The sequence below is a fragment of the Haplochromis burtoni genome, unplaced genomic scaffold (genome assembly GCF_018398535.1).
Source record: "Haplochromis burtoni strain Fernald_Lab_line unplaced genomic scaffold, NCSU_Asbu1 Contig_904, whole genome shotgun sequence".
Lineage (NCBI taxonomy): Eukaryota > Metazoa > Chordata > Actinopteri > Cichliformes > Cichlidae > Haplochromis > Haplochromis burtoni.
Genome location: NW_024583265.1, coordinates 7,337 through 20,845, shown reverse-complemented (window position 1 = coordinate 20,845; position 13,509 = coordinate 7,337). Strand labels below are relative to the sequence as shown.

At 39.9% G+C, this 13,509-nt stretch overlaps 1 protein-coding gene across 2 annotated transcripts in view; it reads left to right on the top strand.

Moving 5' to 3' along the window:
* LOC102308076 (E3 ubiquitin/ISG15 ligase TRIM25) overlaps positions 1-13,250 on the top strand; it is a 28,491-nt gene extending 15,241 nt beyond the window's left edge. The window contains exons 3-9 of one of the 2 annotated variants that reach the window (XM_005951228.2): positions 2,133-2,213; positions 2,344-2,496; positions 4,322-4,481; positions 5,567-5,605; positions 6,701-6,775; positions 8,789-8,863; positions 9,955-13,250. In XM_005951228.2, coding sequence (XP_005951290.2) covers positions 2,133-2,213; positions 2,344-2,496; positions 4,322-4,481; positions 5,567-5,605; positions 6,701-6,775; positions 8,789-8,863; positions 9,955-10,493 — 1,122 coding nt within the window. In that variant the 3' untranslated portion in view covers positions 10,494-13,250. Of the gene's footprint in view, positions 1-2,132; positions 2,214-2,343; positions 2,497-4,321; positions 4,482-5,566; positions 5,606-6,700; positions 6,776-8,785; positions 8,864-9,954 lie in introns of both variants that reach the window. The other variant, XM_005951227.2, reaches the window with a different exon arrangement.
* Positions 13,251-13,509: the final 259 nt, after the last annotated feature.

Sequence of the window (13,509 nt, the reverse complement as noted above, 5' to 3'; positions counted from 1 at the left end):
TATATCAGTTGTATATTTTGAGTTCACTGTGACTGACCAACTCTTTTGTTTTAACGTTAAGTTATTTACAGCTGTAAAAAAAAATACATGCATACGCTCGCTTTTAAATTAGTCAAATGATATTTTAACTGTTTTTGATTTTCTCTCAGGTTATCATAGTTAAGTTGCATGTTGTTATTGTTATTATGCAATGTAGGCAAGACTCACGCAAATTTTTCCCCTGCACACCAACATCCTGCCCTCCGGGGATCGTGTTAGTTCCAAGTACAGTGCCAATTTGTATTCTAGTTTCTCTAACACCCTTTCAGACTTCCAGGAAAGCTATTTCTCCTCCCTCCCCCGAGCATCGTCTCCTTCCATCCACTCTTGGGAAGTCACTCTATCCGCTCACAGTAACCTCAGACAGATACCCTGCCATCTTGGCTTGTTGCTCTGGAGGTTGAAATTGTAATCGTGTGATTCTGGTTAGTTTGCCTGTTATATTAGCAAATTAAAAAATATTTTTAATTTTAATTTTAATTTTTAAAAATAATAATTTAAATGGTAATGGATCTACTTAAACGTGCAGGATGTTAAATGTTTATATTTAGTGTATTTTTACTCATAAAACCTACAAAGAACTAAATGGGAAAAGCTTCCGTTCTGTCCCAAAAGGTTGAAATCTGAACTTCCCACATATCCACAATGTAGTTTTGTAATTTAACAAATATAAAGTGTAATATTCTCTTTAAAGTGCTGAATTGGTCAACATTTTTTGCAGTGAATATATTGGGATAACATTTTCACCATAAGTCCATAAATTGAGTATTGTGTAATAAAGTGATATGACACAGGGAATAAGAATTGAACATGCTAACTGAAATGTATTTTATACTTGCTAAAAAAGTCTTTGTAGCTAATGACACCTTCAAGATACCTCCGGTACAGAAAAACTGCATTGCTCCGATGTGATTTTGGTCCATTCTTCCACACAAGCTGTCTTCTGATCTTAAACGTCCACCATCATTTCATCTTCAGCATCCTGGTTGATGGCAGCAGATTCTTGTCTCTGTACATTGCTCCATTTATCCTTCCTTCAGTTATATGAAGTCTGCCAGTGTCTTATGTTGAAAAACAGCCCCGCACCATGATGTTCCTACCACCAGGCTTCACTGTTGGTGGTTTGTGGGTTGATGTGCAGTGCCACAATGCTCTGCGAGTGTAATATGTGGCTACATACTACAAACTGTGTATAAAAGATGGACCTAACCACAGCTGGGCAATGATGGCCACCTTATGTCCATAACAAACCTGTTGGTTTGTGATTTCCACATTATGAAGCCTCAACATTAGATATAAAAGTTACTATAATGGGTGAACTAAGTAATGCTAGCACACTGCATCCATAAATCGTGCATATTTCATGCACAGTCACAAATAAATGTTAATTGATGCCAAATAACAGACTAATAAAACACTGTAATTTTACTCACCATGCCCAAGCACTCAGGGAGACACCAACACTAAAATAGACGAGGTCTATTTTCAAATTACCAAAGGTGACGCCTAACTGGTGGCTGCTAGCTTCTTCTGGGCGTGCCATCAGTCAAAGCTACCTCGCCTTAGTACGCCCTAAAAAATTCCAAACAAGTGAGTAACACAAAAATTCACTTACCATACAGTTATAGTAAAGGTGAAATTGATATAGATGTTAAATAAAGTGTTTGCACTAGGCCATAGACCTGTCAGTGTCACTGCTAAAGGTGGATATTTTAACATGGGAGTCTCAGTGGATCCACTCTTGGACAAAGCCTCATTTGTTTTTTTGGCGTAATTTTTCGTCACCAAAGTTTTCTGCTTGTTAATTACCCATATAATTGTGTTCATTGTAAGAAAGTTTGTATGCCTGGATGAAACTACAATAAGCATGTCTTAAACACTGTGAAATAAGAATTTTTCTCACTCCTAATGTAGAGAGTGAGGCCATTCGAAATGACATGGGTTTCTTTTTGAAGTATGTCATGAAGATATGTCTGTTAATATATCATAAGGCTGTTGAGGATGCCATCAAAGAGTTTTCCAGAAGATTGCATTCTCTGCTTTATGCCATCTTTAAATACATGCTCTGTTCTACTCTAATGTGCGTCTTTTAGTTGTCGGCGTCTGCTGTTCTGGAGGATGGTGAGGCTCTGTTTGCTGATATGGCACTATGCCTGGAGAAAACCAAGGCGGAGGTGAGTAGCAACAGCTAGAAGCATAAGTTCTAATATTGCCAGTATTTGCAACAGTAGCAGCTCTGAGGAGAATAATGTGAAACGTTCACAGTTTTGTAAGGGAATTAAATCTTCTGCTTGTGTGCTGTAGGCCCGAGCGAGGCTGGAAGCGAAAGAGCGCGCAATCGTGGTGAGAGCTGAAAGTGACATAGAGCTGATGGAGAAGGACCTGGAGGAGCTGAGGAGGCGAGACGAGGAGATCAGCCAGCTGCTGCAGTCTGAGGATAATGCTCATTTCTTACAGGTGAGGATGAATGCAGTTTGCTGGTTACAAAGGGAAGGAAGTTTGTTACATTATTATATAAGTTTGTTCATGGAAAGACACTAGGTCAGCTTAAAAGTCATTCTTTAATATCACTTACTTATATATTTACTTAAAGGAGACCTGTTATATGTTTCCTTATTTTCTGCCATATGCTGACATTAAACATGGCTAAACTTGACAATCATGAGGGACACATAAATACATGTGATCTTTGTGAGGCAAAAAGATTTCAGACTGCTCTAAACGTTCAGTTCCCGAAATATTTTTCTTTACTTGTGGTCCTCTATGATGTCACTGAGATCAAACATAGTCATCTAAGGCAGCGGTCCCCAACCCCCGGGCCTCGGACCGGTACCGGTCCGTGAGTCGTTTGGTACCGGGCCGCGAGAGTTGAGGCTCAGGTGTGAAATGTATGGTTTTCAGGGTTTTTATCGGTTTTCAGCGTTATTTTGTTATCGTTTTTTCATTAACTCAGTTTTCCTGAGTCTTTTCACGTGTGTTATGAATAAATCTTCTTTTTTTCTGTACCGGTACTAGTTTCATTTTGTTGTATTTATCCGCGACACCTTAAAGGCCGGTCCATGAAAATATTGTCGGGCATAAACCGGTCCGTGGTGCAAAAAAGGTTGGGGACTGCTGATCTAAGGCACACAGCTCTGGTTATGAGCACAGAAGCCCCTCCCATTACCTACCAAACCTTCTGTTTCTGAGTCTCAACCAATCAAAAAGAAGAAAGCTTAAACAGAAGGTGGCCACACAGGGAAAGGAGCTTAAACAGACAAGACAGAAACAAATTTGGATAGCTGCACCAAGGTCTAATATAAGATGCATACACTGCTCCCAAAATTTAAAAAAAAATAAAAATCAGATTTCAGTGAAGCAAGCAACTCATGATGGATATTCTTACTGATGTGGATTCAATAATGTGTTAGGAATTAGAAGATGCCACATCATTTAAAGGAAATGAAAAGACACATCAAAAATCAAAATGAACAAATAATGAGGTAGGTTAGTCCATTTTGATAAAATTTAATTGCAGCAACTCAAAGTAGTACTCAGTAGTTTGTTAGGCCCTCACATGCTTGTATGCATGTTTTTGGCAACTCCAATACAGTCCTTGCTTATCACCTGTCCTTCACAGCAAACTGAAACAGACGTTGTAGGTCACTGGACACAATCCCATGTGCATCATGAACGTGCAGGTGCAAGTGTTCGGTTTATTTGTGAAGTTGTAGAACTTTGTAATTCCATGACGGGTGAGAACAAACTGATAAAATATTGAACTAACTTCAGAGTAAAAGAAAGAAAAGACTTCTTTCTCACATTTGAGACACTGGGGCTATCAGATGTTCTCAATTGTTTCCAGAAAATCATCAATTATCCAAACGGCTGCTGATTGATTATCTGTTATTGGCTCATCAATTACAACAGAATTGGTTGCTGATGTGCTTTAAAGGACGCCTGCACATCGCCCACTTTTACTCTCGATTGTTCTCACTCAGAAAAATCAAATCGTTAGCAGCTCTTGTATTGGATACTCACCCATTACTGTTAATGCATCCTGGAGGACATAAGAACTCACCTGAGTGGGTACTTAGAAAGATCCAGTCAGTGTGTGAACGAGTTATGAGCAGAAAGAACGGATGAAAGGAGAGAATGAGTCAGCAGTGGCTAGTGGAAAAAGACGGCAACTGCCTAAGTGTTATTTTCTAATTTAATTGTACGAGGAATTGAGGGTGGGGGGAAGGCGGGCCAAATCTGCAGCGCCTGGAGTATAGTTTCCACTCTTTTCTCATCGGCTCAGGCCACCCAGCTGCTCTGCATGCCTTTCGCCACTGGTCGGCACTCCGGCACCCTCAGCCTGCCCACGGAGGCCTTCAGTGGTGCCAGGAGAGCACTGGGCCACCTCCGTAGCCACATAGAGGAGGTCTGCAGGGAGGAGGTCGACAAGATCACCCCCGCAGGTAGGTAGCACCACCTGGACTCAGGATGAGCTTCAAAGATGCTAACACCGACTCACAGTTAAGGATGGGAATTGATAAGAATTTAGCAATTCATTATCAATATGACTTATCAATTCTCAATGGCTCTCAATGAGAATATCACATTACCATTACATTCACGGGAATTAATAGCATGGCGAGTGGTCAAATGTTTGTGCATGTTGGAGGTATTTCTCCTCTTTGTTGTGATCAGTGTTGGCGTCATTACTCAAAAAAGTAAATAAAAAAAGTTATTGCAGATATTACACAGAGCAATTTTCTAAAAAGTAACAACGTACGTTACTTAATTACACCCAGGAGAAAGACATTTGTTATACTACTCATTACGTTCCTTTCATGTTACTTTGTAAAATGACCTGAAACACTGTCAACAATATAAACCTACAGCCCCACACACCAACACAGATCCCTGTCCTGATGAGCACACACGTGACTCTTAGTATTTTGGTGTCAACACAGAGCTGACAGCACAAATCAAAGATGAAAACCAGCACAAAGAGACTTTAAAGCGGTCGACACAGGAGTTCTACTTTAGAAATGTGGACAGGTAGAAACACGGGCTGCAGCCTGACTGCTCATCAGTTTGTTACCTGTTGAAGTTCAGCAGCGGCTGACTTCACAGCAAATGATGGCTCATTTTATCACAGTGCTGGACTTGGTCAGCATTTACTCAGCTTTAACGTCAATCTGGTCTCTTGGTTAGGTTAGCGTTGGCATTCTGTCTTTGCAGGTGCTTGCTAAGAGCCAAAGTTGTAATGTAATGGCCATATCCACGCCAAAGACTGCGCCACTATTTTCCTCCTCCGACACACGAACTGAAATCAGCTGGTCGTAGCAAGAGTGCAAGAGGAATCGATAGGCAGGAATATTCCAAGGAACTGGCCTACTGGGAACCGGTTTTTGTAGAGAACCGGTTCTCGATTCCCATCCCTTCCCATGGTCTATATTCGGATCATATCACAAGTCCATTTATGGATTCATATACATATATAAGCTGTATGTGCACTGTATTATTATTATTATTTTTGTTATTATTTCTCTTCCAGTTAATGATAACTACAAATCTGGTGGAGAGCATGTAAAAAGTAAGCACAACAAACACGACACACACAAACATGCACAGTCAAAGCTCAGGGTGACCCGTTTTTACCAGGTTTTCCATGACATTTAACACCGAGTGGAATTGTTAATCATTGATGCTGAAGAGGACCAGGATGAGTTCCTCTCCATTCTAATCTGTTCATTTTGGTGTCATTTGAAGCAGCACCGTCCACATTATATTAGGGGGTTAGCACAAAGATAGTGGAGCTAATTAAGACGTGATGTGATTAAGGGATTGTAGTGTGGATCCATCAGTGTGAGCACTTTCTGCAGTAGTCTACATATTATAGAAAATATTTCATTGCTGTAAAAAGTGTGAAACAGTTTTCTTGCAGCAAAACCATTACATTAAAATTCAGTGTGTTAAATACGTTGCAGCTGTTTATGGACAAACTTCGGACATTTTATCGTCCCATCCTTTCACCTTTTTATAAGCATGTTAGCACGCTGAGATAGTGGACACTGCATGTTACCATGTTGCTGATAGCATTTTTCTCAAAGCACTGCTGTAACTGCAGCCTCAAAAAGTTGCCGGCATAACTGCAGATTTGTTATTAATTCATTTTTTATATTTTTTTCCTAAGAGCTTTTTTAACCTCCTAAGACCCAAACTCTTCCAGCATTTTTAATTTCTCTTTGCTATTTGGGCTGATTTGGACCTGATGAATGTAAAAACAAAGAATTACGTGATTATTTTTTTATTTTATTTTTTTTACCTGATTTTTGTTTCTGAGAAAAATGAGTTTCACATGTGAGGACATTCACATTAAATTTCGATAGAACAGTGGCAGTGTAACGTCCTCGTCAGTGGATATCAGGCCCTTATAGAGCAAAATTTGGTATTTTGGTCTAGACAACCCAAAATGTGTAGTCAACATATGTGGACGCCGGGTCCTAGGAGGTTAAATTGGGTTTTTGTGGGGGTTTTATGTGCTCAGAGGGGATCTTTCTTTCTTTCTTTCTTTCTTTTAATGGAAACTCTCCAAATTTGTGAATTTGACTGAGTGGCATGTTGTTTGTTGTGACATTATTTCAAACCAAATATCATTCATACCATTCATATCTGTTGTATTGGGGAGGTGGTCGAATTCACAGTGCGGTGAACTCCAAACCTCAGCAAGTGCAACTGTCTACAGGGCAACATGCAACCAGGGGTAAGTGGCAAAAAGATAATGTAATATAATGTAATGTAGTAATACTTACTTTGTGTACAAAAACAGTCTCTCACATTTTTCTGGAGGAATTTTGGCTCACTCTTCTTCACAATGTTGCTTCAGTTCATTACACAGTATTTCAGTCAGGTCGACTTGGCCATCAAAACATCCTGATTCTTTTATTTTGAAGCTGCTGAACATGATCTCACTTCAGTTTACTTTGGTATAAAGTGGAGACTGCGAGGTGCTCGGGTCCAGTGGCTGCAAAATGAGCCCAAATCATCACACCTCCACCCCCATGCCTGGCAGTTAGTGTGGGGTGTTTTCCTCCAAATGTGGTGCTGTGCATTTTGGCCAAACTGTGTGGTCTCATCTATCCACAAGTCTTGTAGTTTGTTCAAATGCAGCTTTACTGTGCTGCCATGTTTTTCAGAGAAAAGAGGTTTTCTCTCAAAAACCTTTTCAAATAAAAAGTCTTGTTCAGTATTTTTTCTAATTGTGCTGTCATAAACTTTTAACATGCTAACTATGCCTTTAAAATCTGCTCACATTTGCTGATGATCAGCAAATCAAGTGATTTGATTAGCAGCGCCTGGCTGCTACTCACTATCACTATAGAAACAATAAGCATGCACTTAGTTTTTCACCAGGCTGCATAGTGTCATATGAAATGTTTCTTTTCACATGACTATAATTTGATATAATAAATATGATATATCCAAATGACATGAGATCCTGCCTCTCCCGGATCCTGGTTCTGTTGGACGTCTCTTTCTGTTAAAAGTGAATTTTCCTTTCCCATTGTTGCCAAGCGTTTCCTCATAGGGGATCGCCTTAATTGGGGGGTTCTCTCTGGGAGGAGACTGTTGCTGTGAATTGGTGCTATATGAATAATATAATATATGAATAATAATAATAATACTGAATACTGAACTGAAATGCACTGCTTTGGTGCTTTGGTGTGCGCTCCCCAGTTTGGGAGATTTCTGTTGCCTCCTCTTGAATATCAAGGGACTTGTCTTGTTTTACTCAGTGCATCAGAGAAATACAATTATAGCCCAGGTACCTGTGAACTGACGTGTGATAAGAGGCTTACTCTCATGACAACAACAGTAATTTACCAACAAGTAACCAAATCATGATTCAAGGAAAGCGACATTACAAGTCTTATCTCCAGTGTCACTGCATTACAGAGAAGGTCTGCATGAGATTCATAACAAAAGAAAATGTATCACAGTGGGGATTTTAATGACTTACCATTCCATCACCATGCTACGAGGTGGCATGGTGGTAGGTTGGATTGCGCTGTTTGAACCCTGCTTGAAGGGTACAATAAGTGCTGTGTGAATGTGTTGTGCTTTTGGAATCAATAAAACTAGAAAGGGGCTTTTAAAGGGGCTTTTAAAGTGCACAACATTACATAAGTTTAAATAAGTACAAGGTAGTGTATAGAGTTTAGCAGTGCAGACCGTCCTGCAACGCTTAATTCGATTTTCATTAAATTCTTAGATTGTACCGCCTTACAGAACCTCTAACATGGTTACAGTCTGATTCTGTTTGTTCAGAAATCAAAAATGCGAGTCCCAGAGTCAACCTAATCATGGTGTGTTCATTATTAACATGTTACAAATTTAATAAATGCCAGTAAAGGTTAAGTTATGTGTTCAATAACTACCTTCCAACCAAGCCACCCACTCTTGGTACTGCCGAACCTTGGACAGCGACGGTCAGCCATCACGATAAAGGGCCAACAGCATGAAAACGCTGCCTCTAAGTTACTAAACTGCATGTAAACATGTTTCCTATTTCTGTTTAAGCTGGTTTAAAATACAAAGAAATGTTTCCATTTGTTAACTTGAAAACTTTTGTGGTGTTCCCAACGTGCTATTCAAAAATCATTCAACATTTTGCTCATCATCCCTCTACAGCTTAAGCAAAAGAAGATAAAAAATGTTTTATTGATACAGTTTTGTTCAGCAGGCACTTTTCTGTTTTCTTGTCTCGTTCAAGCAGCACCAGTGTCGTTCCCGCTGTCGTCTCTGTCTCTGCAGGCGCCTGATCAGAGGATGAGGGCAGCTTTCCTCAGGTGTAAGTATATCATCTTTTTTCCCTTAAGTGTGACTGAGAAGCATGCTTTTTTCCTTTTTTAGTGCCTTTTTTAGTCCCTGGTACACCCATTGAGAGCAAGCACCCTAATTGTCATTACCCATCTTTCTCTGCTTTGTCACCTCTTTTCCCCCAGTCTTTGCTTGTTCTGCGTCCTCCTACTTGACCAGATAATAAGAATCCTGCTGGGAAATCTGAAACCTCAGTCTAGATGCTCATTAATGATGGATGGACATCATACTGTATTTATGACTTCCTGGTCTATCATTAAGATCAGCACCATGTTCCAACACGACTGAGCCTGCTGACACAATGACAGCATTACCAGCACCTTGTCAGGGTTTAATAATTCATTTGGTCAGTGTCTGTGTGTCGTTTGTGTCCACTGTGCCAAAAAGTAAACTGAAATACTGCAAGGCTTAAACGTCAGTGGGAAAACCTCTACAACCTGACAGAGTAGACAACAGCTGGTTCAGTTCTCTGCTAAATTAGGAAGATAATAGCAAGTTTTCTCCTGATGCCAACTTTATTCTGACTTTATAAGAGGAGGAAAATCAAATGGAGAGTGGGGAGAATTAGAATGCAGCTGGTTGGTATGGCATCATGACCATCTTGGAGTTTTGAAAACACATTTGATCAGCAAGCGATGGATCTTACAGTGAAACTGTTCTCATTGGCTAGGGACTTGTCAATCACAGGTTGTTAGCTAATGAAAATATCTCTCTTTCTAATAAACAGAATGCCCAAAATTTTTAAGATGAAACTGAAATGAATTGCTCATCAGGAAGTTGTTTACAAAGGTCAGACCTGAGACACCTTTACTTCCAGACTTCTATAGAACGTTTAAATTGTCTTCACATTTCAGAATTTAAAGTTTTATGCATCAGTTACCCTCAAACACCCACTCCTCTGCTTAACAGAAAAGTTTTCTGTAGTGTTATGGCCACCTGACGAGTTTCAATTTCAATCAGTCATAAATCCTTAGTGAGCTACATTTGCAATCCAACTGTTTCATTCAGAGCCTTTTTGGTGTTTAACTGTTAGTTTTTTTTCTTTCTGTTTCCTTGCTCTAGTTTCGTGCCATTTGACCTTTGACCCCGAGACAGCTCATCCTACCTTGGTTCTCCTGGAGGGGCCCCAGGGTGCTCATTGTGGCGAGGAGCCACAGCCCTACCAGCCTCATCCACAGCGCTTTGACTCAGTGGCGCAAGTCCTGTGCAGGGAGGGCCAGTTTGGCGGTGCCAGCTACTGGGAGGTGGAGTGGAGAGGAGGTGGGTGGATTGACATAGGCGTCACCTACCGTGGGATCGGGCGCAAAGGTGGCGGGAAGCCCTGCCTGCTTGGGCGCAACGAGCACTCTTGGCGGCTGAGGTGTAGTCATGCTGGATATGCTGCATGGCACGATAACCGCAAGACCACGGTCGCTGCACCGCCCTCCCCCAGGATCGGCGTGTTTCTGGAGCGCCAGAAAGGAGCTTTGTCCTTTTACAGCATCTCGGACTCCATGGTGCTCCTGCACACTTTCCATTGTTCGTTCTCTCAGCCACTATACCCCGCCTTCCGTTTGGATCTGGACTCAACTCTTGTCATCTGTCCTCATGAGGGAAGCTAACTATGCCCCCATGTTTTTCCAGGACGTCTCATTTATCTTCTGGAGGAAAGGGCTGTTCGCTCTGCCAATCGATATGAGTGAGTGGTGAGGAAATGGCACTTTTCTGTGTAATTCTCTTTGACTGTAATATTCTCTTTGATAACTGCCGGGTTGAGTGGCAGAATTGCATAATTTTTTTAACAGCATGCATGTTTTTTACAGTGTACTTTATTACATAAAAGCCCATGTGTCATCATTTAAACCAGATACACACACAGGTTAATAAATATACACATATACATATATATAAACTGATGCTTTCAGCAAATTGAAAATATACCCTCAAGTTGGATTTTATGCTAGCTTTAAAAGACTGCAAAAGTTGTGTAGTGCTGAAAATCACTTGGTTCCCACAGCTAATTAGCTAACTGGTAACAGGCCATAGACCAGGGGTTCATCACATTGTGAAAGACTGTTTGAGCAAATATTTAAATAAGAAAACAGTTTCTCAGAAATGGGAAAGAATTTCTGGTCCATAATAAGCCATTATCATGGGTGATTTCCACATCTGTGAAAGCACCATTATTGTTGGCTGATACATGCAAGGCACCATGTTGCCCACCATCTACAGTACAGTAGCTGAGTTGGACATCACCGTTCCACCTAATTGTGTTTCACGTACATGACTATAGACCGGCCAAATACATAATACACCTTACAACTTTGTATTTTACAGTTCCTTCAAACTATATCTGACTATTTAACATTTGAACATGTACATTTTTATCATTTTGTCTTTTTCTTTACCTCTCCTCACTCATTTCTAGCTTATCCTGTTCCTTCTTACCTTAACCTCATCTCCTGAACTGAAGTTAGGGTTCTAAATTAGAACTTCTAATGTGCATAATCATGCTAATTTACGATATTGTCACAATTACTTATTGTTACCAACAAGCCAGCTAAACAACAACTGCTATTTACAAGTTAACATTAGGCCAGCTAATGTTAGGAAAGTGTTTGTCACTTTCCCTGTGATAAACACTTTGTTTCAGAGTATCCCATTGTATCAGAGTTTACTTGCTAGGTGTCCAAGTCCAACATAATGCCAGCTAACAGCAGCTAACAATGGTAAAAACAGCGGTGCTTATCAGCAGCTCACTGAGGTTCGCTTCACTGACTTATCGGCTCGAATCGTAGTCCTTTCACTAAATTTTACAGCATCTACCAGAGCAAACAGCATATTGATAGCTAAATGTCGAACGGCTGTGGTCAGAGGTGATTCGTGTGTCAAAAAAAGTACTGCAAAACTGCAAAACACATATTCATTGTTTAATTCCCGATTTATTGCTAAGTGAAAAGTGTTTGTCCACCAGCAGGCACCGTAGCTGGAATTATTACACTTGAATTGAGATGATAAGTAATCAGAGCTCAGTTGACTGCAATTTACTGACATCTGGTGGTGAGATTTTACACACTCTACCTTTAAGTAAGACACTGCCAGACCACATGAGCACTGTTGAACAGGTTATATGATGTGTCCCAAAAAATGAGAGAATATTTGATTATAGAGCAACAGGTCTGGAAAACCGTGATAAATATTCCTCAGTCTTGACTTTGTGTTGCTGGCATCAAATTTAAAAGGACAATTTTTTTTTTACATTTTCTTTTTACTTTTAATTACAAAAATTTATTAGTTTTAACAGGAATGTTTACTTTTTTAAAATTTAATTTAAATATGGGGTTAAAATAACTTTTACAGTGTGCTGACCTTGTTGTAATATCAGGTGGTATTTGTGTTCCAGTAAGACATGGATGAGTTACTATGAGTTAACATACAATTATAAATATGCTCATATTTTGTAATATTTTTGAACATTTTTTGTGTTTTTGCCCCTGTGACATATGTTTACTGAGAAAAAGCCATATTCACAGATTTACTGAGCAATGGAGTATAAAAAGAAGAACCATAAACTTCAGCGTGTTTGTAGAAATCATTTGACTGGAAACATGTGCGACAGTGTTTCCCACAGATTCTAAATCAGCAGCAGAGAAATATTCATTGGTTTCTCCTCCCTTTGCGTTTGATGTTATTTTCATAGGGTTGTACATTTATAGGAGTCAAAGGTTATTTTTTTCCATTATCAGTTATACTAATGTGACATGGGAAACCTCTGGGCATTTTTTTCAATTAAACCTGCAGAAGTGACCTCAGCTTCAGATAAATTAAACGTTGTTTTGCATTAATCTTAAATTAAATGAAGGAATAGTTTCATATGTTAAAAAAATGCTTACAGAATTCTGTTGGAAAAAGTTGTAGCATGATAAATATGGATGTACAATTTCTTAAGGTACTCAACGGGCAGGTTGTCCCACTTCTTGTTTGTTTAGCCTGAGTTCTGTCTTATCATCCTTGAATGATTCTGTTATGTTGACATTAAGACTCTGTGGAAACCATACTGGCTGTTTATCTTGCTGCTGGAGACAGCTCTTTGTGACTTTTGTCAAATATTTAGGATCAGTGATGTGCTCCAGAGGAAAACTGGGACTAATCATGAGCCTTGTGGTACTGTGCGATGGAAAACAATCAAAAGATCCAAGTGCCTCAAACATTTGCACAGAACAACACTTGCTATCATTGCAGCACTTTGATTGCTTCTAAGGCTACGTTCACACTGCAGGTGAAAGCGCATCAAATCCGATTTTTTTGACCCTATGCGACCCATATCCAATCATGGTATGACAGTGTGAACGGCACAAATCCGATATTTTCAAATCCGATCTGGGTCACTTTCGTATGTGGTACTGAATCCGATACATATCCGATGTTTCAGAAAGCGACTGCTGTGTGAATGGTCAAGTCGCATTAAATCCGTCTTTTACATCACTGACACAAGACAGACGCCAATTATCAGCGCCCGAGAAGACATCGCGAACGCTTCCTGGCCATCCGGTGAAACTGCTGGGAAGACAACGTTGGAGAAACGTTAACATTTTATTTGTACTGCATAATCTGCAGATTCTGACAGAAATCTGCAAC